The 27,962-nt window shown below is 31.3% G+C and overlaps 2 protein-coding genes and 1 long non-coding RNA gene across 9 annotated transcripts; 1 reads left to right on the forward strand and 2 right to left on the reverse strand.

The window, feature by feature from the left end:
• Positions 1–519: 519 nt before the first annotated feature.
• LOC108214975 (uncharacterized) lies at positions 520–5,253 on the reverse strand. Of its 7 annotated transcripts, none has more exons than XR_010290847.1 (7): positions 5,121–5,253; positions 4,869–4,937; positions 2,218–3,534; positions 1,992–2,085; positions 1,342–1,392; positions 1,193–1,262; positions 520–846 (listed from the first exon to the last, which is right to left on the reverse strand). It is a non-coding gene; the product is annotated as an uncharacterized LOC108214975 (long non-coding RNA). The 7 variants fall into 7 exon arrangements; XR_010290851.1 differs by having other exon boundaries at positions 2,218–3,068; positions 3,268–3,534; positions 4,869–5,210; XR_010290850.1 differs by having other exon boundaries at positions 2,218–3,084; positions 3,268–3,534; positions 4,869–5,210.
• Positions 5,254–13,769: 8,516 nt separating this feature from the next.
• LOC108209975 (B-box zinc finger protein 22-like) lies at positions 13,770–15,717 on the forward strand. The gene is made up of 3 exons (XM_017381204.2): positions 13,770–14,083; positions 14,726–15,154; positions 15,396–15,717. Exons 1-3 carry the CDS (start codon positions 13,901–13,903, stop codon positions 15,468–15,470), a joined length of 687 nt encoding a protein of 228 aa, XP_017236693.1. The 5' UTR covers positions 13,770–13,900; the 3' UTR covers positions 15,471–15,717.
• Positions 15,718–24,429: 8,712 nt separating this feature from the next.
• Positions 24,430–26,295, reverse strand: LOC108215362 (protein UNUSUAL FLORAL ORGANS). Its single transcript, XM_017387839.2, has one exon. The coding sequence runs from the start codon at positions 25,856–25,858 to the stop codon at positions 24,575–24,577; it is 1,284 nt and encodes a 427-aa protein (XP_017243328.1). The 5' UTR covers positions 25,859–26,295; the 3' UTR covers positions 24,430–24,574.
• Positions 26,296–27,962: the final 1,667 nt, after the last annotated feature.

Genomic DNA, 27,962 nt, shown 5'->3' on the forward strand with positions numbered 1-27,962 from the left:
TAGGGAGTATTAATTTTGATAAAATTTACGATTATAAGAGAATAAAATATAATATATAATTTTTAAATTAAACTCTACATGAATAAATAGTTATATATATACTAAGTATGCTTTCCGCTACTTAATAGGTTCCATGAGTTTCAAACGGCAAAGGTTCCATGAATGAGGGGGACTAAAAATTGTTTAGAAGTTTAATGAAGATTGAGGATCTCAAGTTCATGAAATCTGACACTGGACCCTGTATTAGGCCACAGGCTGGCAAATGCAACAGTTATGACAAACTTACACTTAGAAGGCGGAAAAAGAAAAATTTTGGACAGTTTAATCCTAAAAATTAACTCAGTCTAGGTCAAACACCTTTTTTTTTGCCAGTAAATTGGAGAGCAGCTTTATTGTTAATGGGCTTTTGTAATCCGGAGATGAGAAGAGAAGTCCAGGAATACACACTTGACTTGTTTGCTACCTATCAATGATTGTGAATTTGTTGAAATTATCGAGTATCAACATGGCTACACTGTGTGAACACTGAACATCCACACTTTGCAAATGACAACCGAAGATTAGAAAGTGGATATTCTCGCATCAGTTTCAGATATGCTCTGTTTTATTAGAAAGAAGAGACACAAATCTATAGATCAAATCGCAGAAATTTGTGGTGAATAATCACAACCGTTATAAGTGACTAAAAGACTGCCGGCATCTGGATGGGGCCAGCTCCTTCATGTAGGGAATCGCAGTACAAATGTCCCCGTGTCCTGAAACCTTCCATTATCTTCGAGTGAAGCTTCTGCTTCTTCTTTCGTAATGAGCCCTTCAATTCACTTTTGATCTATAAAAGCTCAAAACCTGTAAAAATTACAAATTTTAACATCTAATAAGCAAGCTTGATATATTTCATGTTAATCAAATAACTGAAAATACAAAAAGCAAATCCAAGACACTCCCATAAGATTTCAATTCGTCCATATGGAGACATTTTTCAAAATTATATATCTAGAATGGAGGCATTTTTCAGTCCTATAACATTATTATGACACTCCTGTTACAGAACAGAGCAACAAATGTAAAGTTAAAAAAGCAAACCTTCAAGGCCAAATAAAAAAGATTCAGAGTTTATACACATATAAATCAAGAAGTCAGTATATAGAAATATAGCAACAACATAGGATACAGAGAAAAACACCTTCTTTACCTGTTGATCTATCATCTACGTTCCAAACGTCGTCAAGTACAGGTTGAATTTCGAGCCTTGAATCATGTTGCTGGTCAAGAAATCCGAATACAATAATTAAATCGTCAAGAACAAAAACCTCCAATTCTTCAGTAAAAAATAACTTATACCTTTTCCATAGCCACTTCAAATATACTCAGCGACCTTTTCGCCGCACTTCTCTGTAAATCATGCAAAACACAAACTCCTAGATTGAGAATTTTCTTAATATCATGAGAACTAATGGATTCACATAATTGTAAGAATTTCTTGACATGTGGAAGCATAATTGTAATAATTTGCAGAGTGGAGCTTGATTCTAATAAACAACGAACTACGTTCTGCTATAGAAAGTGGATTATCATTTTAGGGAGACATAACTGAAACTTTTCAAGCCAACTCGTTGTACTTCCAGCGAAAATGCACCATAGGACATCCATGTAAGAAGTATCTCATTCTATCACTAATTAATTGGGTTCCAAGAATTGCAAAAAATATTTTTACCGTAAATTTTGATCTTGATAGGCATACCAGGAAAAACAAATTCAAAAAATCCAATCTTTACGTGCCAAGTAAACAAATTTAGCAAACCCACAAGGCCAATCAATCACTCAACCTCTATTATTAACTAACAATACTGAAATCACAAAAACCCAAAAATCACATACAACCAAAAACAATCACAAAACAAACAAAATTTTTTTTGTTAAATTACAAAAGACCCTTGTTATTCAGCATATAATCTATGGCAGTTGCATGAGCAAGAAGATGTATTGTCTACCTTGTATTTTTTTCTGTAAATATCCATGGCAGTTGCATGAGTAAGAAGATCATTGTGACCAACTATTTAAGGTTCTGTCGCAGAGTTTTCAGCCCTGCAGAATAAGTGAAGAAGGAGGCCAACATCATACTCTTGTGTTACAAAAGTGTGCGGCTCATTGAGCATAATTCAGTGCTTTACTCTGTCACCAAAATTTTAGTGACAGAGTCACACACTCACAATGTACCTCTCAAAAGGCCTTAATTTCTCCAAGGCTTCACCAGAACATGGGCACCCCACACAAAATGAGGATTCCTTTTGGCCAGATTTGCTTTACTGTCTCAGCAAAAACGGAAGTCACAAAGCCAAGCATTCTCTTTTGCTGGAAAGAGATCCTGACATCCTGGACAGGCCCAGAGTTGCTAGGCGGAATTTCACAAACAGAGATACCAAGGTTTTTACCCGACATATTCAAACAATTAGCAAGTAATGGGGGCAAGGGGGATTCCTCCTCACCTAAAGTAGTTGGAAACATCCTTTTTTTGTGAATGTGCTCTCAACCGCGAAAGTCAAATCTATTTGGCATGAGCAAGCTATGACCAGTGTTTTAAAAAGCGCATTAAGCGGCCGCTTAAGCGGCCGCCTAAGCGGAATCGGCCCTAAAACGCCTCGATTTTGTATTAAGCGGGTTCTTAAGCGTTTTTGAAAATTAAGCGGACTATTAAGCGGATTAAGCGGTCGTTGAGCGGATTAAGCGGTACTTAAGCGGTCAAAATGATTTTGACTTGCTAATTTTTCAGTTTTAAAATATTTTTTTATATAATATAACTATAATTATATTAAAGAATTAATATATATATATTTTTAAAAATTTAAATTCTTACCACAATATAACATTATTTTTGAATATATTAATATTAAAATTAAATATTTAATTATATTTTATTAATCCGCTTAAGCGTCCGCTTTACCGCTTAAGCGCTAGAAGGTCCTTTCACCGCCTAGAGCCGATTTGCGCTTTTCATAACACTGGCTATGACTCTTCCATGCTCTTATGTCTTTTTCCAGTTCGTTCTGTGTATTTTGGAACATCTTCAGCTAGAATAACAGAACACTGGGGATGAAGTCGGTAGGCAATTCAATACAGTATTCAAAAAGTTAACTGCTTAATGAAACATAGAACGAAAAAGTAATATATAGTATCTACAGAACATGAGGTTCCAATATACAGTAATGAAAAACAAAAATAGGTTCAAAAAGACGTGCTTATATAGGATTATGAGGGGCAGAGAGAAACCTTCTGGATGGGTAGAAGATGAGCTACAAATACAAAAAAAATTAAGACAACAACAATAAATGTCTAAAGAGATTGTTAGATTGAACAATATCTAAAGAGATTGTTAAAAACACATAAAAAATGAGAGAGATACCAGTTCATGTTGGAGAGTGTGTGCTAGTACGAAGAGGCAGGTTTGCACAATTATGGTGTTCTAGGATCACATGGACCCAGGTCACCCAGCCTTGCTTCAATATTTGCTAGTATAAACATACACAATCACACAACCTGCTCCAAAAAGACACGGAATCATACAACTTTACATATGCTCTCATTGTCAGTCAAATCCAACAAATATACAAAACAAATTACAGCTCCAACTACACAATTCAAACCACTAAAGAACAGTCGATACAAAAGATATATAAAAACAACACTTTACTGCAGCACATATACACATTTGAATTAAATTGATGCCCCCACAACGGCTGCCATTAGTATTATCAAAATTAGAGGCAATTTTTGATCCAAAATATATTAATTACTTAGAATACTCTTACATTTGATAATATTATTAAACGATGTCCGACAAATGGTATAATCTTATTAGCTCAATGATTACTTTTAACATAGAAAATGCTGATGAATGTTCCTATAATTATCCTACTAAGAATAAAGAATTTGGCTTGTGCTTTGCTTTTTGTCTAAATATGCAGGACACTGCAGATTGAACAGAGTTGCAAGAATGACCTTGCTTCAATATTTGCTAGTATAAACATACACAATCACACAACCTGCTCCAAAAAGACACGGAATCATACAACTTTACATATGCTCTCATTGTCAGTCAAATCCAACAAATATACAAAACAAATTACAGCTCCAACTACACAATTCAAACCACTAAAGAACAGTCGATACAAAAAATATATAAAAACAACACTTTACTGCAGCACATATACACATTTGAATTAAATTGATGCCCTCACAACGGCTGCCATTAGTATTATCAAAATTAGAGGCAATTTTTGATCCAAAATATATTAATTACTTAGAATACTCTTACATTTGATAATATTATTAAACGATGTCCGACAAATGGTATAATCTTATTAGCTCAATGATTACTTTTAACATAGAAAATGCTGATGAATGTTCCTATAATTATCCTACTAAGAATAAAGAATTTGGCTTGTGCTTTGCTTTTTGTCTAAATATGCAGGACACTGCAGATTGAACAGAGTTGCAAGAATGACCTTGCTTCAATATTTGCTAATATAAACAAACACAATCACACAAGCTGCTCCAAAAAGACACGGAATCATACAACTTTACAATGCTCTCATTGTCAGTCAAATCCAACAAATATACAAAACAAATTACAGATCCAACTACACGATTCAAACCACTAAAGAACAGTTGATCAATTATAACACAGCCTTTTGATTATATTCATCGAAAAGCACATAATAAAGCTGTATTTACCACCTCGTCTAATAATGAAAAGCACAAATCGGATCAAAAGAGCATTAGATCCGACAGTAAAAAACAACTATAGGACCCTAATTAAACGTAATTAAAGTAAATTGAATTAAAAAACGAAGAGAGGTTAGAGAGATTACCAGCTCCGGCGAGAAAGATAGATTTAATAGGATAATTGATTTCCCAGCGGCGAAGCAGCGCTTGAAATCCTAGAAAAAAGGGGCACACAACAGAGAGAATCGTCAGTCAAACAGCTAAATCATAAATCTATACTCCTCAAAATACCCTAGAATCAAGCTTCTGCAAGAACAATCAATCATCAATGGCTATATGTTAAAATATGAGAGAGAAACATATGAGAGTAAGAAGGAGAGATAGAGACAGATACACACAGCGAGATTCAAATTTGAAATAAAATCAAGAAACGAAAGAGAGGAGTGGAAGAGGTGACACGCGGCTCTGCTTTTGAAATCAACGGATGAAATGGATTGAGTGTATAAAGTTGAAGCGGAAAGAGTGGCATATGGATGTGAATACGGAAAATGTAGAGGGACACTTTAGTCTTTTAGTAGCAAAAAACGCAACAGGATTTATAATATAGAGAGACTTCAGGTACACAAGGTACACAAAGTGCACATGATGTGTACTTTAAATACACAGTTTGCATTTAACTCAAAAAAATATAAGTATGAAGGAAGAATATACGTGAGTAAGAGCATCTCCAACGGCGTTGGCTATAACCGTTGGCTAAATTGGACCTGTAAGATTTTATGTAAAATTTGCTGAACCTGTAACACATTTTGCTTCAATGGTATTGGCTATCTTGGTTGGCTATAATTTAAAAGTAGTATGTTATTAATATTTCAAATTGTTAAAATAGAATATATCAGTTCAATATGGTAATAAATGATGTGCAATCTTGCTACAGATTTTCTTACAGACCTGTAGAGGTTCGACAAATTTAGCCATCCATAGGAGGTTGGCTAAAATTATAGACAACAGGTGGGCGTGGTTGGAGTGTACTTTTTTGACGATGTTGGCTATAATTTTTAATTATGGTATGACAACTCATATTTTAGCTAAGGGTACTCTATGGTTGGAGATGCTCTAAGAAGAGCAGGCTGGAAATATGAAACCTGATGAATAAAAAATTGATTAATCCTTTAAAAAAAATGATTTAAAATTTCAGTTATCTTTTTTAAAGAAAACAAAAAGAAAGAATGAAAATCAAAAATATATTATTCAATCATTTTCTAGTTTGTCTAAAAATTTCATTTTCCCCCTTATATTGTAACTTTTAAAGAAAAATCTTCTTGCTGATAAACTAATTCATCTTTGAATCTATTAAATATTTGTGATTTCTCGGTTCATCATGTTCAGAATATTTAATAAATTCAGAAATGAATTACTTTCAATATTTTTTTCTCCATATAATTTTGATTTTTATGATGTCTGAACCAGATCTTAAGATATCTCTTCCATTTGCGTATTTTAACTTTGACCAACTTGTTTTTAGATATTTATACAACTGGTAATTTTGTTTGAAAATTTTGATATTTGATGCGGATATCTAGGACATTCCCCCTCACAAACGATTCCACCCCTCAGAAAACATGCATTGTTGATTTGTACCAAGAAGACACCTTCCAGAATCGTAAAGATTTGTTTGTTTTAAGTTAACAAGACCACAATTTACACAATTTACAGAATTTTCGAGAGATTTCTGAGATGCTTCTTCCAATTTATTGTGCAATAATATCCGTTAATTAACAGTAAATTCAAGTACTTTATAAGAATATAGTCGATCATAAATAAGAAAAAACACATAATTTCTTCGTCCTCATGTATACATCAAGGGATGATGAGTATATTTTAATATTTTCGTAAAACGTAATTCTATACTTATTTTTATAATTTTAAGAATAAATTATAAAATTATTATTTATATTAAAATATGTACCATACGGCGAAAATAGAATATAAAATTGAATGGAGGCTGAGTAGAACTGAACAGAGCTTGGACGCCCCAGCAAGCTACACGTACATGGTGACTTGCCGTCACAAATACGCCACGTGTTGGGGATTCTGTTTTATCGAAAATATCGCAGGAGGGGCATAATGGTCAGACTAAATAAGATTATTACAAGCACAAGATAATGCGGGAGCAAAACGAGATGATGAGTACAGAGCCGGCCCTTCGGTAAAGACGACCAAAACGATCGTTCAGGGCACCACTATCTTCAGGAGCATCAAAAAAATTATGCATATGTAGTATATAACGAGAAATTCATACATTTATATATATATAGGGGAGGGTTCTGGTACAAACTTACAAACTTACAAACTTTTTTTGTTCAACACATATATAACTTGAGTTCAACATTTTTTTAACATATTTTGTTGAACATCGATTAAAATAGTGGTGGAGAAGTACGTAAACCAATTTTGAAATGTAAGAACTAAGGTAAACATGTTTTATAACTAATATTTATGTTTCTAGACCCTACCCAAACCCTAGAGGTATAGTTTAAACATCTTTTTAGATATATTCAACACAATGATAATTAGTGTTCAACACCCGATGTTGAATCCGAGTTATAAATGTGTTGAAAACGCGATTTATTTATGCGTTATTTTTAAAAATTGTGATGTTTTTTGAAGAATTTTCAACATGGATACTTTATATAACTAATTAAGGATTAACACGATGGGAGAATAAAAAAAAGTTTGTAAGTTTGTAACTTAAAAAAGTTTTTATTTGATCCTATCCCTATATATATATAGGGGCTTATTCCACTACAAACCAAGTTAGCATAAAAACCTAAAAACCACTAAGTACACTCCCATTTTTGCTATGAGCACTCCATAATTGCTAACCGAACTCCATTTTTTTTTATTTTTTTAATTTTCTGGGGGGACCCACTGCTGACGTGGCAGCAGACCTGCCGTCAGCTGACGTGGCAGCCTGGCCCCAATGCTGACGTGGCAGGTGGGTAGAAAGTGTAAGTTTTGGAACATTGATGGCAAAAGTAGGGGGGGTAATTGTTAGTTTTTAAAAGTTTGAGGAGAAATTTGATCATTTTGAAACTAGTTTTTAGGTTTTTATGCTAAGTATGGTTTGTATTTGAACAAGTGCCTAAATATATATATATATATATATAGGAGGAAGATCCTAAGAAAACCCAGCTTATGAAGAAAACCGAGAAACCCACCCCATCACCGTTGATCTTATCAACAATCCAACGGTCAAGCAATTTACACTTTTTAATTTTAAAAAAAGCACAAGGACATGTCTGGAATTTGCATTGTTGGGGTACATTAATGCATGTACATCTTATCTTCCAGGCAGCAATCGGATCCCTGATTTATGCATTCCATTTTATAGATTTTAAAATTCAAAATTGCATTATTAATTTCCTTATTTATATAAGTCTACAACGATTCCGTTTTTGTTATGTGTGATCAGTGTATTAAAAATTAAAAGACTTCCGTTCAAAAAAAAAAAATTAAAAGACTTTGATGTCAAAAAAAGTGTACTGAACCCATAAGCAGCCGGAACAAATTACTTAACGCGTTTTGTGTTTTAAAAATCAAATAAAAATCTCAAAAGAATCTTTATTTTGAATAAGTAACATGCTTTGTATTCTAAAAAAATAAAAAAATTAAATCTTATATTATAAATATATATAATAGAATTTACGAAAAAAATTAATCTTACACGAGAATACTTAAATGAATCTAATATAAGGTAAGTGAAACTATAAACACCAATGAAAAATGTTTAAAATTCAATCTTATAAAAGAATACGAGAATACCGAAATGAATCTTTATATAAAATACGAAATACTAGAATACTAGAATACTGAAATAGATCTTTACATTAGAACACTTCGTTGAATATTAAATAATGTAATAAGTCATATTAAAATATTTAAGGGAATATGATAATTGGGATGATTATTGAAATTTATTATTATAAATTATATTGAATTAAAAAAATATATTTGTAAAAATACATGGATAAGTTCGCAATTAAGTAACTAATTTTATTTCTCTTTTAAGTTTTGATTATTTGTTTTGGTAGAACTCAAAATACATAGTAGAATCTAAAAATATAAGTAAAAAAATATTATATTAATAAAAATATCATTAATAATATTTTGAGTATATTAGGCAAAAACACATAACAGAATCTACAACTCCAAGTATAATTGAGTACTAATTAATAGTAAATCTAATATAATAAAAATATTTATATTCGGACTATCATTAATAATATTTTGAGTATATTAGGCAAAAACACATAACAGAATCTACAACTCCCAGTATAATTGAATACTAATTTTGTAATAAAATAACTTATTTTTTAATATGTAATTACTATATTACTTATTACTTTTAAAAATCACCTAATAGAATCCAGAAATTCTTTCGAGTATTATTTAAATAAAATTTTTAAATTTTTAACTATTTTATTTTGAAGAGCACCTTGTAGAATTTTAAAGAATCTTAAAGATTCTCGATAATTTTAATGAACAAGTTCGAAATTTCTCAATATTTTATTATATAATCTTTTTTAACAAATATATTTTTTCTTATTTCATTCAAATTATGGAATCTGATCATTAAAGTTTTTTAATATTTAATTACTTGAATTTAAAATATTCATTAAATTCTAATTGAATATAAGATTATTTAAATTGTTCCCCAAAGTGTTGTTATTTAGAACTAATAAAATTTTGATTAATATTAACCTTAAAAATAAGATTCCTCTAAGTTAACTTTAAAAATAAGATTCTCTAAATAAAGATCACTGAATAGAATCTTAATAAAATACATGTCAATAGAAAGAATTTAAATTTTCCCGAATAAAAAATAATGAAAGGGAGTAATTACATATAACGAAGTCTTTTTTTTCCAATAAATATGCAATAAAATTTATTGTTTTTGATATGCAAAATCTAATTAAGATTTTATAAAATATTTTATGTAGACAAGGAGCATTTAAGAAATTTTTCTTACAAAATCACCTAGAAAAACACTTAACAAATTTAATTAGTTATTAAAACACGATAGTATTATATACTATAGAGAATATAGAATAATAGATTATATTTTTAAAAATAATAAACTATCATGTCGTAATATATGATAGAATTTGAGATTCTTAAAAATATTTTAAATATATTTTATAATATGAAGATTCTTTTAATTATTTCTTTAGGATTCTCAATTTTAAATTCTAACTGGTTTTCTATTAGGAATTCTTTGATTATTTTTTTATGAATGTCTATTTGGTAGGACAAATAAAAAGTATTTAATTTAAGCTTCTAACAAAAATTAGTTATTTATCTCAATTTAAATTTTTATTCAGTTCAATAAAATTTTAACAATAAGATTCTCTCAAGTATATAGTAAAATAAAGAATATTGAATAGAATTTTAATAAAATACATGTCAATAGAAAGAATTTAAATTTTCGGAATAAAAATTATTCAACTATATTTAAATTACAATAGAATGTAAAATTTATATTAAAATGCTTAGAACAATGATAGTAAACAGTAATTAAAAGGGAGTAATCACATATAATGAAATCTTTCTTTTTTCAGTAAATATGCAATAAAATTTATTGATTTCGGTATGAAAAATCTCAATATTTAAATTCGTGAACACTTAAATTAGTTAATAAAACACAGATATTATATAAGTGAACACTTACTAGAATCTCAAATATTTATTTAAATTATGTAATATATAAGTGAACATTTACTAGAATCTCAATATATAAGTGAACACTTATTAGAATCTCAATATTTATTTAAATTATATAATATATATAAGTGAACACTTACTAGAATCTCAATATATAAGTGAACACTTACTAGAATCTCAATATTTTATTTAAATTAGTTAATAAAATACAGATATTATTATATATAAGTTAACACTTACTGGAATCTCAATATTTATTTAAATTATATAATATATGATAGAAATTGAGATTCTTAAAAATATTTTTAAATCTATTCTATAATATTATTATTCTTTTAATTATTTTTTTTAAGATTCTCAACTATAAAATTCTAATAAGCTTTCTATTAATAATTCTTTAATTGTCTTTGTGGGAATGTCTACTTGGTATGACAAATAAAACAACTTCATATAAATTAAAATTCGACAAATAATTAGTTATTTATCTCAATCTAAGATTTTACTCAATTTATTAATATTTTAATAATAGATTCTCTCCAAGTGTATAGCTAAATAAAGATCATCGAATAGAATCTAAATAAAATACATGTTAATACAAAATTTTAAATTCTTAAATAAAATTTATTTAACTATATTTAAAATATTAATAGAAATGTAGAATTTATATTAAATTATTTAAAATTATTTCCTAAAAAGCTATAAGAGAAAGTGGACAAACTAGATCTTCTTTTTTTGTTTAACTCAAAGAGAATCGTTCATAATACAATTGACAACTTTCTCAGGTACATCAACTCTACCAAACACCACGGATCTGAACAGGAATAGTGACGAATACCAAGCTCTAGCTAAACTAAGGGCATGCCAATTGCCAACCTGCCAACCAGAACATTGGAACACTGCTTCGTATTGCCAGGACTATCACCAGGCAATCGGATTCAATCATGACCTCCTGGTCAGTTGTATTAGTCTCCTTACACCAACTTAAAGCCTCCTTGATTATCATGGCTTCAGTCATATCTGGACCAACCATACCCCAATGCCTAACAGTGCGTGCAAAGATCACCTCTCTGTCTGAGTTTCTAGCTAAGATACCCGGCGCAAATGCATTATGTTCTTGAAAGATGACCGCATCAACCAATACCTTGATTGAATTCCTCTGAGAATCTGGAATCCTAATAGGATTATATCTGATAGAACACTGAGCAGAATCTGGAATCCTAATAGGATTATATCTGATGGAACACTGAGCAGAACACTCAGCAGAATTTTAAATTTACACAGAATGTTCATTTGCAAGCATTTTGATCACCAATCTTCAAGCAAACGACATCTATTACGATAAAATCAAAAACTGAATTCTATTTGCGCCTTCCTTTTTTAAGAACCTCCATGTGAATATTTTTGCTTGTCTGACACAACTCGTCAAATTGTCTGCTTAAATTACCCGATATTACTAATTGAAGACAAAGATATCACTATTAAGAATCCAAAATCACCCAGCCTCACGTCAAGTTCATAATCCAGCATCACATTACTGGTCTTCACATCCTTGTGTATGACCTGAGTCTCCAATTGTTCTTGGAGATAAAACAATGCAGCTGCTAAACCATTGACTATTTTCACTCTCTGACCCCAATCAAGAACCACGGACCTTTTGGCCTTAAAAAGAATGGTGATCAAAGCTACTATTACATGTAGTCATAAATTAAAAATAGCTGATCATCATAAAGGCACCACCCTCTTAGGATAACAAAATTTTGATGCCTAAGATGAGCCATGGCCAGCAACTCCGCAGCAAAAGTCTTCTCAAACCGATCACTCTTCTCAGCTAAATACTTAACCGCGACAACGGATCCATAACTAGATAAAACAGCTCTATAAATCCTTCCAAAACCTCCACTGCCAAGAATTTCGTCTTTGCTAAAGCTTTTAGAGCCCATATAAAGTTCCGAGTTGCTTAAGTTTCGCGGATTATTGAATTCTCCAAATTTTTTAAGAATCTGCACTCTCTCCATGTCTAAGTACACACTAGAAGGCACTCTCCATGGTTGGCGAAATCTACGAATTCTTATCAATTTTGACTCAAAAAACCTGTAAAAAAGGATTATGAACATGATAATTCATTGACTATGGATTCTTAATAGTGATATCTTTGGTGACTAAGATTCTTAAAACTACACCCTATAGAATCCAGATGAAAAGAATACAAAATTCTCATTACCAACACCATTAAGAATTTGGAGTATGTAAAATACATCACCAACAAGAATCTTGAGTCGTTAGAGTTCTTGGTTAAATTTGCAGCATCTGTGTTTAGTAAGTATCACTGTTGAAGAAAGATGAGAAAGACGCAGTGGTTTGTCAGAATCTGCTACATGCGTGCATATGAATTCTGTGTGTATATAAAGTGTATATGAATTCTAAATAAGTTATAGGTTATTGATTTGATTTGCATTAAATCGTGATTGATTGCAATTAGTAGTAGTACAGCTGTTACCATTTTAATATCAATTTACCCCCTAACAATGATACATATAAATTGAAACTATTACAAGTTTGCCATTAATAAAATATAATATTTATAAATAATTATCTATTGTGGATCAACGGTATCTAAGAGGGTTCCTCAGTTTTCTTGATAAGAGGGTTTTCTCTGGAACCTCACTCTATATATATATATATATATATATATATATATATATATATATATCCCTATATATAGGGGAGGGTTCTAGTACAAACTTACAAACTTACAAACTTTTTTTGTTCAACACATATATAACTTGAGTTCAACATTTTTTTAACATAATTTGTTGAACATCGATTAAAATAGTGGTGGAGAAGTACGTAAACCAATTTTTAAATGTAAGAACTAAGGTAAACATGTTATATAACTAATATTTATGTTTCTAGACCCTACCCAAACCCCAGAGTTATAGTTTAAACATCTTTTTAGATATATTCAACACAATGATAATTAGTGTTCAACACCCGATGTTGAACCCCAGTTATAAATGTGTTGAAAACGCGATTTATTTATGCGTTATTTTTAAAAATTGTGATTTTTTTTGAAGAAATTTCAACATAGATATTTTATATAACTAAGGATTAACACGATGGGAGAATAAAAAAAAGTTTGTAACTTAAAAAAGTTTTTATTTGATCCTATCCCTATATATATATATATGCATTTGAATTGATTGTGTTATTAATCTTAAAATATTGTTTTTGATCATGCCAATGTATAATTTGAATTTATATAAAATTTTCATTTATGATCTTGAAAAATAGGGGCACTTTTTTCAAAATTCGTCTAGGGCACCCAAATGTGGGCCGGCCTTGGATGAGTACAAGTAATGCTACATAATCTCCTCAAGCTGATCCACTTACCTTTTTTCACTGTGGTTTCTAAAACACACTATCCTTTCCTCTAATAGCTGCTCATCACCAGGGAGAGATGAAGATACAGTGTAACGTGTGTGAGGCGGCGGAGGCGACGGTGCTGTGCTGCGCCGACGAGGCGGCGTTGTGTTATGGTTGCGATGAGACCGTCCATGCAGCTAACAAGCTGGCTAGTAAACACCAGAGAGTTTCTCTCACTAACTCCTCATCTCCTATGCCCAAATGCGATATTTGTCAGGTTAACCGTGTCATTATCGATTAAGTCTGATATTATTTTGATTAATCTGATTATCACTCTTTTAAAGTCACAATTTGGTAGACTTTTTTTTTTTTTTACCTGTTTAATCCATCAATTACGAATTGAATATAATTAACCAAGCATACACTTTCCTGTCAACTGAATTTAAACAATTGGATTGATTATTGTTAAATCGAAGTTGTCTTGCATTGGATTTGTATACACGGGAAATGAAGATGTGGTTTTGTGGATATTATAACCTAGTGATTAGTGAAGCGTCTTAGTGTAGAAGCTCATACTGATCTAGTAGCACCGAGTCAAATTCGATCAGTTGGCAAAAATTAAATAAAGATCCCCTTGTTTGAACAAGCTTCCCTTGTGAGATTAAATTCTGTGGAGTGTGACCAATAAAATTGATAAAAACAATATATCTATCTGATGATTTTTATTAGTCAGGACTCATGAAGGGATAATTATTCGTTTCATCTAATTAATTTTGAGTATGGGGTACATAGCATAGCTTCGAGTGTCAGTGAAGTGTCCTTGACAGATTTTTTTTAGGTTCACATTTTTTCAGTGTTCAACATTTAGATGGAATTTTTGTTTTCTCATTGTGGTGTTCAAAGATGCTTCCATGTACAGGAAACAGTTGGATATTTCTTTTGTCTGGAAGATCGTGCTTTGCTATGCAGGAAATGTGACGTCTCCATACATTCGATCAATGCCCATGTTTCAGCTCATCAACGCTTTCTGCTAACTGGAGTGAAGGTGGGACTTGAACCTACTGATGAACGTAGTGCGCCATCTTCTTCAGGAAAGTCTCAGTCCCCTGACAAAGTTACTGAAACAGAGTCAAGGCCATTGTCTAAAAAGAATAACAACGTGGCTTTGGAAGGTCAAAACAACAGTGGACATTTCCAAGTTGGCGAAGTTGGTGAGGTGGCACCGACCAATTCGCCTTTTGGTGGAGGGTCTGATTGTGAAAGCTTTCAACAATGGCAATTAGATGAAATATTTGGAGTAAGCGATCTCAATCAGAATTACAACTATATGGACAATGGGTCATCCAAGGTATATGGTCTATAAACCTGTACCATAACTTATCTTGTTTATTATACTATTGCATTGCTTTCAGCGTGAGTTTTTGACTCCGGGGATAGGTATGGGTGTAGATAAAAATTCATCAGTTGCTGTGACAAGCAGCCTTGCTAATCTCTGACATTTATAAGTCTGGAAAAGTTACTAATTTCTTTTCCCTTGTGCCTAATTCTAACCCATGTATCTATATGGCTAATCCTAGAGTGAATTGCAGGTTGTGTACCTGAACTATCACTTTCTGGCACTTTGTGTACCTGAACTATCACTTTCTGGCACATTGTGTACCTAGAGTTTGAAGATTCTATCGAAAAGCATACTCCCGTTAGTTTTATGTTAACACCGTTAGTTGAAGTTGTAATAAGACTACAAAGTGAAGGGTAGTTGAGTACTTTCCAGCGGTGTACTACCATTACTTCTAGCAATTAAACAGAGGAAGCCAGGTCTGTGCACTGCCTCAGCAACAAATTGTGAGGTCCTGTGTAAAAATTTAATAATAGGATCCGGAATATTTATATAAACATATTACTATTGCTCAATTGTTACATTAATATAATTTTTATTTAATAATAATTATTACACTATCATGAAAAAACTTTCATACTGGAATTTTATCGTTAATAAAACTATTCAATTTAATTTTCATGACTTATAATTCAAATAATTTAATTTACAAAATTAATTATAAATAAAAATATCTATTTTAATTTTAAAACTCAAATAATTTAATTTATAAACAACTCTATAAAATTCAAGCCCTTCTTTCACAAAATTATATAATAAAGAGGAAGAAAATAGTTTAACACTGACATGACAAATTCAAACTCTAATATGTCATTGATACTGTTATTATTATAATAATTGCTCATGTTGTCGTTATAATAAATGAATCAAAACATAAGAATTTAATAATAAATTAATTTCAAATTAAAATAATTTAATTTAAAAACATTAGATTTCTATATTAATTTGTCAAATAACTATTGAAACAATTACTACTAACAAATAGTAACTTCAACTAGCATTATAGATAATATATCTATTAGATTTCTAAATAATTATGAAATAAAAATTTTAAATTTTATTGAAGATTTAAAAACTTACAAGACAACTTATATTCGTTACTGCTCAATATTTTTTCATCTCTTTTAGAATCATAACAATATAAAAAAAATTTTAAATAAAATCTTTCATTTTACTTTTCATTTTGAAATAAATTCTTATCACAGTGAGTAATTTTTTAAGAAAATTCAAATTTTAAAATAAGATCATATTTTATACTTAAACAACGATAACGTAGATAAATATATTAAAAAGATGACAAAGTAACTAAATAAAAAATATTATAACAAATAATAAATAATGAAAAACAAATGAAAGTTATTTAAACGGAAATAAGCTAGTCATGAAGTAAATCAAATTTGTCCTAATCCTATGAAAAAAAATTATGCTTGCCTTCTCCAATGCATGTGCACTCTAGCTGTTTGTTTATTCAAACAATGTAAAAGAACTAACGGCGTGCATCCTAAACTAACATAAGTATGCATATCGCTAGAATCTTCAAACTTCAGGTACACAATTTTGATATATAAATATATTAAATAAAAGAAAAAGGTATTTTTCGACAGAAGAAAAATATCTTTATTCATGGTCAGAACAATAATTATAAGTTATGAGCACAATATTGAAGAATAGAGAAATGTTATTTGTTGCCATTGTTATGTATGTTAGCGTTGTTATGGTAAATTTATAGAATGTCGCAAGGATGATATTGAATGATAATTACTCCCAACGTTATTTAATAAATATCTGCAACCAACTAAATTAATTGATACATACTACTCCTTCGGCCCCACAATAGTCATTTTGGGAACAAATTTGTTTTTCATAATACTTGTCTATTTTGACATCATTTCAAAATTATTCTTCTTGAAAGTTGTATAACAATTAACAAGAGTTGGATATGAGCCTACAATATTCATGCATTTATTAGGGGTACTGAGAAAATATTATCTAACTAATATTTTTTTAATTTGCATAGTTTTTTCAAAAAATACTTGTGTTATGGGACGGAGGAAGTAACTAATATCATCTTTAATATACTAAATATTGTCGTAATTAATTATTCGTTTTCATGAACACTCCTAATAGTCAAATAATTTGAATATAAGTTTTATATCTTAATAAAATTCTAGTAGTAATTACATCTTTAAATTGAAAAAAAAAAGATTGATCAAAATTATTTTAAACATTACATTATTTTTCAAAATATGATGATATTTGATTAAGCTAATATAAAATTTATTATAATATAGTGGTATTCACAAGTTATTGATTTCTTAAACTTTAAAAATTAATAACTCTTGTGAGGCTATTTAACATTTTCAAAAATACTACCGAATGCACGGTATTCTTAATGACGGTGTCTAAATCATAAGAACTCTTCATCAATATGATGATCTTTTATCTCAACCCCGCATAAAATCAAAATCGGTTAGAATCCATTGAATTTCATCATTTATTATCATTAAAATCCAAAATTAAAACCCCCATCATTTTACTAATATTTGATAATTGATGGGCGACTGACAATTGGAGTATTAATTTAAAACTTATATAATTTAATAATTATTATTCATCAGCCAATAACGAGAATATATACGATTAGTATAATTTAATAATTATTGATTGTTAACTAACAATTAGAGTATGAGTTTAAGACAAATATAATTTAATGATCAATGATCATCAACTAACAATTAGAGTACTAGTTTTAAATTAATATAATTTAATGATTAACTATCAACCAACTCATGCATAACTTTTAACATAGTACTCCTGACCACCTCCATTCTAAGATTCAATTAATTTTTATAAAATCTTTAATTCAAATTTATTTACAATCAATTAACTTGTTTTTAATCATTACTATTATAAAAGGATACCCATCATTCTAAGACTCGATTGATCTAATTCACGTATAATATTTGATTATATTTTCAAGAATTTATAATTGTCTATTTAATATTTTATTCATAAAATGAAAATTAATTAAATTAATAATTTCAGTCATATAGAAAAACCCTTGAAAATACGTGGAAATAAATAAAAACTTTATATAATGGATTACTAACATCACCCAACTTTTTAAGATATCCATTCACTTAAGTGACAAGAGTATTATAATAAAAATAACTTAAAATTCTATATAAGTTCCAACGATTCTCTGCAAATTTGTAGAGTACATGTGTGGTTCAGCATTTAAGGCTCGGCACTTATGCAGATACACCGACATTGGCCACGGATGGATTCACACATTCCACCAGGATAATCAACACTTTCGCAATAATTATAACACCCATCATCAAGGCATTTTCCAAGGAGATCTTTGCATCTTCCGAAGTCTGTTAAGGGGACTGGCTGAGCAGTTACGAGTCCTGTATTACATCAATATAAATAGTTATATAATTTTAAATAGAATATAACCTATGATTTTACTAATATATATATATATATGTATGTATTTTGAATATAAGGAAAAAGTTTCATTTTACACTAGTTAGACTCAAGTATAGATGAATGTGGGGGAGATAAAAGAAGAATACCTTTGTTCATGATTAGAACAATAAAAAGGAAAGTTAAGATTACAATATTTGAGAATTGAGAGATTTTATTTGTAGTCATTGTTATGTATATTAGGCTTGGTGTGCTAGATTTATAAGGATGATACTGAGCAATAATATTAGTAGCATAATATATATATTTATAGCTAAAAGAAATAGCAACATGTCATTCAAAGATCTACAACCAACAAAAGTAATAAATAGCAATTACTCCAGTATCATTAATTAATATTGTTGCCCAAAGACCAATATCTTTTAGATTATGCAAAATACTACTATTGACATAATTAATGAATTATCTGTTTCATTGAACAATCGTAATAGTCAAATAATTTAAATATAATTTTTAATATTTTAATATAATTCTAATGGTAATTACATCTTTAATTCTAATGGTAATTAAGAAGTGAAAAACAAAGTTCTCGCTAGGGAGAGAAAACAACCATAGATGGAATTAACCATAGAAACAAGAGAAATCGGATTGAAAATCCCCCCGTTTGAAATAGAGAAGAAAGATAGCAAAATTTCCGATGGTTTTAAATCTAATGATTCCCCCGATAATAGATTTCGAGCAGAATCATAAAAAAAAATCGGACTGAAACCCACCCGCTTGGAAGAGAGACAACGAAATCTCCGTTGATTTCAGATCTAAGTTTCCCAAGAAGAAGTATTATTCAAAAAATAAGAATAAAACAAAGTAGTTAACTGATTCGGGGCTTTCCATTAATGAAAACCTGTGGAAGTCCCATGTGGCTACGACAAGAGAGAGTCTAGAGAGAATTAGGATTTTTTTTGAGAGAGAGAGGTAGGCGAATATATATTAATCTTAAAATACAATATTGAATATCGCCTATTAGATTTTATGATTGACAAAAAGAACACTTTCACAAAACAACTCTAAAATGATATATTTACATAACTATAAATAATCTTTATGAATATCTTTATAAGATAAGTGTATCCAAATAACTAAAATAACATGTTAGGTATGAGTAGTAATGTGAAAGCATAAATTTTCTTATCAGTATAGTGTTCCAAAATATTAAGGGGTTGTTTGGTTCATGGGTATCTAGAATCAGGAATGGGGCTTGTCCGTTCCAAACCCATATTTGGTGTTTGGTTGAAAAAATTAAAATCTCAAACTCATACCTTAAAACCCCCCAAAGAGGTACGAGTTTTTATACCAAAGTGGGGAGGTGGGTATGAGATGCATCCATTTTTTATTTTTTTAATCTCTATTTAAGTAATGCAATATTAATGTTTGATACAAAATTAAGGGGCTGGTATTGTATCATGATTTTTAATGACTTTTATTGACTTTTAAAATCTAGGTGTATTCAATTACAACTTTTAAATACTCTTTAAAAGTAAAGAGGTATTGTATCAGGATTTTTAAAAAATCTTTCAAAGTTTGAGGTATTGAATTACAACTTCTAAAGAGTTATTAAAAGTCAGTTGTTATTCAATATATCAATGACTTTGGTGGAAAAATATAATTGATAGACTTTTAATGACTTTCTATGAAAAATTGCATATATTTTTTCAGAAAATTGTCATGCCATTCTTGAAAAGATTTGACATGACTTTATCTTCACTCAATTAACCGGTCGCTCCAACCTAGGGTTCATCCTCTGCGAAAAGTCTCTCCAATTCATCCTCTGTGAAAAAAGTTCCTTTTCTTCTCTATTATGATTCTTTATTATCATTGTGTTTGCTGTATTGCCATCAATAGTGGTAGTATTAGTGCCCAGATATTGAAGGATATTTCACTGCAGAGGACTGCTACATCAGTAATCTAGCTCTCCACACCTGGAAGATGAAAAAGAATGCATAAGGTTTATGACGAGTGACAAGTGCAACATGTGCTTTTACAAGCCACAAAGGATACGAGTAATTCACCTGTACTTGACCACTTGTTGCTTCATTAGCAAGCGTTGATTTTTAATATTACCTTCCGCACAGTAATGATACAAAGAAGAGTAAATGCCTGGGTAATGTTTTGCATAGTTTGGATTTTTTTTGCCTTTGTTAAAGATAATATGATACAAGATCACAATTAACATTATGTTTATAAATATGATTCAATAAACAGTATTATAGTATATATAATACAACAATAATACCTTGTACACTCGATTTTGTAGTCGCCAGATTTGTGAACATACACCCACTCGACTTTGTAGTCGCCGAATTTGTGAACATACACCCAACTTGGGTATAGCAAAAAATCGAGAGGGTATAGCAAAAGGTCTATAGGATTTCAGATAGGCTATTTATGATTTTAATAAAAGTCTATTAAAGTATTTCAAAGTCATGAATTTGTAAAAAAAAGTTTGTTAAAGTTTTTAAAAGTCATTGTCTCGGGAGTCATGAATTGTTTTTGAAATCTTAAGAAGTCAAAGAGAGTCACTAAAAGTCTATAAAATCCATTAAAGTCATCCTCCCAAAATTTGTCATTAAAAGTCATGATACAATACCAGCCCCTAAATCAATGATGCAAAAATATATAACAATAATAATTTTATTAAAATTTTTTAATTAATATAAATAAAATAACTTATTTTTTTACAAATATTGTATATGTTGATTTCAGCACTCAACCCAACACATGATATCAAATATGATACCTCAAACTCATACCAACTTAACCCGATTACTCATTCCCACACCATACCACTCCGCGAATCAAATGATCCCTGAAAATTTGATCGGTCGGTACTTGGACCCAATTATGAGTCTATTCATATCATCAAATTCATTTTAACTAAAAGTATTATCTTTTTATATTTTTTAACTAAAAAAACTCAATTTTATACAAATAAAATTTATAACATAGAAATTAAGTTTGGTCAGTCGGTACTTAGTCCGAATTATGAGCCTATTTATACCGTCAATTATCCATTTTAAGTAAAAGTATTATCTTTTTAATTAGTAAGTACACGTATTTGAATACATTTATCTTTTTGTAATTATTCAAAATTTATGATACAATATCACAAATTTTATATTATCTTATACTTGAAAATTTATGAATAAATATTATACGCCGTCGCGAAGCGCGGCTTTGACAATTAGTTGTTTATATAGAAGAACATGTGATGTGAATTATAAAAATAATAATTTGAATATTTTCAACCTGCAAATTTGTATCAAAAGGATAAGACGACACTAGGACCAATATGACAATATATCAATATTTTCAGTATCATTCCAAGATTTGTTAATTACATTCCAAGATTTGTCAAGCCGTTTCAGTTAGAGGGATTCTCTCCATCCATTCCCGTTTTCGTTAACTCCGATTTCCTCCGTGGCCGAAATTTTGATCTGTATAAGGTACATGTAAATAATAGAATCAGTTATCGTATTTATTTGCCAATTCATGACTACCTTTTTCATCGTCGGAATCATCTGCCGTCACCGCCACCAAGCTCTACTTCTGGTCTATCACCGATTTACCACTTGAACGAGCCAGGTCACTGATCTTTCAGTTGTCGTACTTTACTCTGATTTGGGGTTTTTCTATACTTCTACTCCAACGATCATGATTCACCCGTGCTCTGATCGTACTACTATGACTCATTTACGTGTCAAGATTTCGACATTCAAAACAAAGGTGTACTCTCCCTGATTCTCAACTTATATGTTTATGTGACTATTCTTTTTTCCTTTGATACATTTACATATTTTGTTTTTAAAAGTGTTGATGTAAATAATCGGATTTTTTCATTAGTTTTGTTTTATGCTCGATAATCAATTATTGTATGTGTTGTTTTATGTTTTTATTTTATCTCTTTCTGATTTATCTAGAAGATGAGAAAGTTGGTGAGGTGTAGTCACTTATTTTGTATATTTTGTTCATGATTTGTTGTGAGTCACAAATTTTTATTTGCAATCGTGTTTCTGAGTTTGTAGGGGTTATAATTTGTTCATTGTTATTGCTAGTGACAATGACAAGATTAGTACGATTCAATGTGGGTTAGGACGTTCAATGTTGGTGATGATGAGATGTCATTATCAATTAGTGTGATTTTGAATAGGAATATTCTTGAATAAATTTCTTGCATGATTAAAGATTTTCTTATTTAATTAGTAAGTTTCTTGCCAACTTTATTTTATTGAATTGACTTTAATAGTAGTAAGGATGATTTAAATTTTATTTATTTTTCAAATGGTAATTTGACTCGCTTGATTGATGCTCATTTTGAATTTTATTTTGTTTGTAATTGCTTATATATGCTCTAAATGCTTTAATCATGTTTAATGCTGATTAATGACTTATTGTACCATTTGTGGGTGATTATGATTGATGGCGTATATTTTGGCTTAGTATACGGCAATTTAGTGCCATTTTGTTGGCTTGTTATTATATTTAGTCGGTTTCTTAAATTTTTAGATATTATTTTGAATATGTTTTATATTTCAACATTTATATTTTAATACTTATATTATTAATTATATTCTTAGTATTTATTTAGCTTGTTATATATATCTAGCCAAAGGGTCTCCATTTGGTTAGGTATATTTTTTTCTATTTTTATTTTTTATTTTTCTTCTTTTTTTGATAAATTATTTTGGATTTATCTTATTTTGAGAATCTATACTGATTTTAATAATTAAATTTATTATTATTATTTTCTTGTTATTAATGGATTGTATTTGTTTCAGGTCACGTGGTCTTTCAAGTTGGGACTTTTTTTTCGGGCATTAAGTTTTATTATCAAAACTTCCGGAGACTTTTTCATGTCTTTCGGTTAGATAAATAAGCTTTTTGAATGAATTGAACTCCTCGGAACATTGTAGTGTTAGTGTATCTCGTTACGGGCAAGTGCATTTCTTTCGGAAAAAAATAAAGTATTATCTTTCTTATATTTTCCAACTACAAAAAATCAAGTTTTCTACAAATAAAATTGGATAACATAGCAACTACCTTTTTTAACTAAAACACGTTATCTTTTTCAAATTTCTAACTAAAAATCGATTTTCTTTAAATAACACATGCAACATACATATAAAAAGAATAATATTATTATATATAATTATTAATATATACAATAAATGATATAATACAATACTAAACTATATTATTATTATTCTATTAAAACTGAAATATTAATAATTTTATTGGTCGGTCGAGTTTTATCAGCGGTCGATATTATTCTACTGGTCTTTTTAACATACAACGTGTTCTAATAATTTTTTATTATCAATTAAATCAAAACATTTAAATATTCGATCAGTATAATTAATCTGTATTTCAATTAAATTTAAAATATATACGATAAAATTATAAATTATCCATGCATGGCACGGGTAATAAGATTAGTACATATTAGTGTAAATCACTTGAAAGTTATTAATAGTGATGTAAAAGTGTAACATTCTTGTATCTATTATCATAAATTAGTTGAAATTTATATTTGTAAAAGTATAAATAGTGATTTGAGAAGAGAATTATTCAAGTACCATATCCAACAAATAAGTATAAAAAAGTACTAACTAAATAACTTTAATATGAATTATTTTGAGCATGTCCAAAAATGTATACATATGGATATTAAAAACAATAATTTACATAAAAATGTACCAAAAAGAAAAACTAGTTTCGTAATGATTTTTAACCATCATCCCAATAATACTAAAATCCAATATTACATATATTTTTCACGAAAAATAACAATATTAATCATAACTAATTTAAGCAAAGTTGCAGTAATATTGATCATTAACATCATAATTAATCATACTTGTGCATGCATTAGCTAAACATTAATGACTAAAATGGCCCTGTTAACTGATCAAGAAGCCCAGTCACAGGCGTAGCTAACTTAGGATCATAAGCAAAGCCATGCAACTCTCCGCCGCCATTTTCGTACGGACACGCCGGAATCCACTGCCACCTCTTCATCCCCATGTCGAACAGCACCGCCTTGCCGGAGCCTCTGATCACCACCGCAACATACTCACCGTTTCCGACGCAGTTAAACCCTCTGCCACCCTCCTCCGCCTCGAACTGCGCGTATAGTTGTAGCGGCATTCTGTCAATCTCCGCCCACGCGCCGCCGCAGCTCTGTAGGGCCCAGAGCCGCAGGCTTTTCGGCACGTTGAGCTTGCTTTTCTCCACTGCAGCAACTAAGACAAGCTTGTTGTTGATCACAACTAAGTTTGGTGATCGGAGAAACCTTCTCATGGGAGCTTGGATGTTGCACCAGGTGTTTGATGAAATGTCGTAGGCTAAAACGCTGAATGGGCTGTAGTTCATGCAGTAGAATTTTGGGCCGAGATTGATCATCTGGCCTGATTCGAGACTACAGAGTCTTGGGAGAGATGAGGTGGTGCCCCAGAGGGAGTAGAGCCCTGAGCTGTCAATGTGGAAGCTCTCGGTGGTGAGGTTCTTGACTGCGTAAGGCGATATCATGTCGTCGCCAGCTAGGACAATGTCGATGGAAGAAGTGGAGATGGTTAGGCCTACTGAAGGGAAGAGTCTTGGCCTTATTGTTGAGGGCAATGGAGTTAGGGAGCCAATGAGAGGGTTGGTGAGGAAAATGGTTTTTGGGCCGGCTTCGTCGGATACCCAACAGATTAGGCCTCCGGAGGATGAGGATGGTGAGTATCCGGGTGGGATTAGGGGAAAGGAAAGGCAATGCCAAGTTATGGTTTCGGGATCGAACAAGTAGCCTTCGCAGTTTAGTCTGTTTTGGTCAATGTTGTAGGGGGGATTGGTGTTTTTGTAGATGTGTGATTTGAGGCTTTTGAGTTTGAAGAAAATGAAGCAGTGTCTGACAGGGGAGACTTGGAGGTAGAGCTGGAGGAAGTGTGTGGAGAATATGAGGGCATACCATCTTTTGCAGACGGAGCGGGATCGAAAGAAGGCTGCAGGGGGGAGGAAGGCGATGATTCGGTCGATGAGGCGGTGAGGGAGTCTGCTCCAGATCCTGGTGTCCATCCAGGGAGTTGGTGTGGCTGTGATGGAACCGGGGAAGGCACAGCTTGCAGTGCTGATTGTGGTGAATGCATAAGGAATGCAAGGCATGTTAATGTGGGGGTTAAAGGCTTCCATTTGTGGTGAAGAAAGATGGCTTTTTGTTGATGACAATATTTGGTAGGAGTTTTGGAACAATGTAGTGGGAAATTTAAGGTTGTTGTGGTTTTCTATAAATATTGGTTGAGGGAGAATGAGGGTATATTAGAGGGGAGAAAGGTAGCATATTTATAGAGAAAGACAAGGCCACAAGTCCTAAGTAGGAAACCTAAGAAGCATTGCTTGGTTACTCTTTTTGCCTTTGTGATATTTGTTTGTTGGATTCATTTGGACTGGTTTGTTTGACGGGAAGGACCAAAGGAGAGTGATTACATGATGTGTATAAGCAGGTAAGCTTCCCCCTCCTCTCTCTCCCTCCCTATCTCTCTCCCATCTCTCTCTCTCCCTCCCTATCTCTCTCTCTCTCTCCCTCCCTATGATCTCTCTCCCATCTCTCTCTCTCTCTCTCCCTCTCCCTCCCTATCTCTCTCCCTCTGTTTCAATAATAATGCAAAAATGTACCCAGACGATCATATTTAATTTGTGGGGATACGAATTATGAACTTCATTATTGTGTTTTCTTCTTTATATAAAAAGCAAATAATTGTTCTATCTTTTGGTGCATGTGGGAAGAAAAGGAGGGTGACAGTACTGTTTCTGATAGATCCATCTATCTATTCAATGTATCTCTTGTCATGGCCGAGGAAGGAAGGACAAAGCTCAAGCTGCAGAGCAGACTAATCGGAGATGTACATATATGATGAGCTAGGAGAAGATAAAATTTGCTTTTCACAGATAATTTTGACAATTTCACACTGTTCACTAAGAAATTGGATTTGAGCCGGAAGTCAAAATAGTCCAACAATGACATGCATGGCATTCAAACATTTCCCTCTCATTTTGCAACTCTTTTCCCTTGTTGTGGTTTAACCATAAGGATCATCTAGAATAGGATAATAAGATCTCTCGATCGAGAACAGGATGAAATGTATACGTATTTCTTGTCACAAGGTAGTATTCCTTATCAGAAGGTTGAGAATAGGATTAAATATACGTATTTCTTGTCAAAATCCATGTAGACTCGTTTTTTTAGTCTTTGAAGTATCTACTTAAAGTTACCAGATGTTGAAAAAAAGGAGTTGTTAGTTCAAGAATTTGAAACACAACATTTATGGAAAGAAAGGTTAGAGATTTGTAACCATTTGGCATTTCAAAAGTTATGCAAAAGTAGTATGATCTTAAACTATAAACAAGGTAAGGGTTTGTGTTTAGGCTTTAGTTAGGCTATGTGTTTATAAATGAGTATTTGTTGATATTTTGATTTATTTTTTGAAGAGAAGCTCCGAAATTAGAATGAATGATCCAGACAGAGAGGGGTGAATAACATACACAGACAGAGCTTCAGATCATCTCTGTCCAATCCCATCTCATCTAAGTGATTGAATTGACAGTGTTAAAAATAATAAAGTTGGGCCAGAAACATGCACACACAGAAAGTTATCAGAACTTGAATTCCAGGACACAGGAGAAGAAGGTACAAGTCTCTCTCTCTCTCTCTCTCTCTCCCCCATCTCCCCCATCTCTCTCTCTACTTGATTTACAAGTTGCTGTTTTCACTGAGTGATCAAGTTCTCTTTATGCAAAACTCTTGGATTTTGTTTAGTTTTGTTAGGGGAACATGCAGCTGGCAGGTCTGCAGCAGCATATACAAGTCAGACAGACAGAGCTTCTTCACGCACCAGCAGTCACCCATTGTGTTGGCCTTGTCAATGCTTTTGCAAAATATGATTGCCTCGATGCAAATATTTCCACCATCCATAACTGGTAAAAGGGGAGCTGCTCAGATTTGGAACTTTGTTTTCTCCTTCAAGAAACCTCCTTTTCTAGTAAAAGCTTCTTTTCCTCTCATCTTCAATTTAATGTTTACCTTAAGGAACCTTCCCCACCCCACCATCTCTCTCATAAATTATACTTGCTCAAATAATTTTGTAAGTCTTACGACAAGAAAATAAAAATATGTGGGTGTTTGGCCCCCCTTATAAGCTCGACTTCTCGACTTATAAGTTAGAAGCACTTATTTCGTACCGTTTGTGTAAGAAGTCAAGAAGCACTTAAAAAAAGTTAGGAATGCTAGCTTTTGTTT

The sequence above is a fragment of the Daucus carota genome, chromosome 1 (assembly GCF_001625215.2).
Source record: "Daucus carota subsp. sativus chromosome 1, DH1 v3.0, whole genome shotgun sequence".
NCBI lineage: Eukaryota > Viridiplantae > Streptophyta > Magnoliopsida > Apiales > Apiaceae > Daucus > Daucus carota.

What these genes read in the sequence shown, in the direction of transcription:
- LOC108209975 (XM_017381204.2), top strand. Translation starts at nt 13,901, where the DNA reads ATGAAGATACAGTGTAACGTGTGTGAGGCGGCGGAGGCGACGGTGCTG. An exon ending in CCAAATGCGATATTTGTCAG is followed by an intron (nt 14,084 to 14,725) that starts GTTAACCGTGTC and finishes TTCCATGTACAG; the next exon opens with GAAACAGTTGGATATTTCTT. An exon ending in TGGACAATGGGTCATCCAAG is followed by an intron (nt 15,155 to 15,395) that starts GTATATGGTCTA and finishes AGTGAATTGCAG; the next exon opens with GTTGTGTACCTGAACTATCA.
- LOC108215362 (XM_017387839.2), bottom strand. Translation starts at nt 25,858, where the DNA reads ATGGAAGCCTTTAACCCCCACATTAACATGCCTTGCATTCCTTATGCA.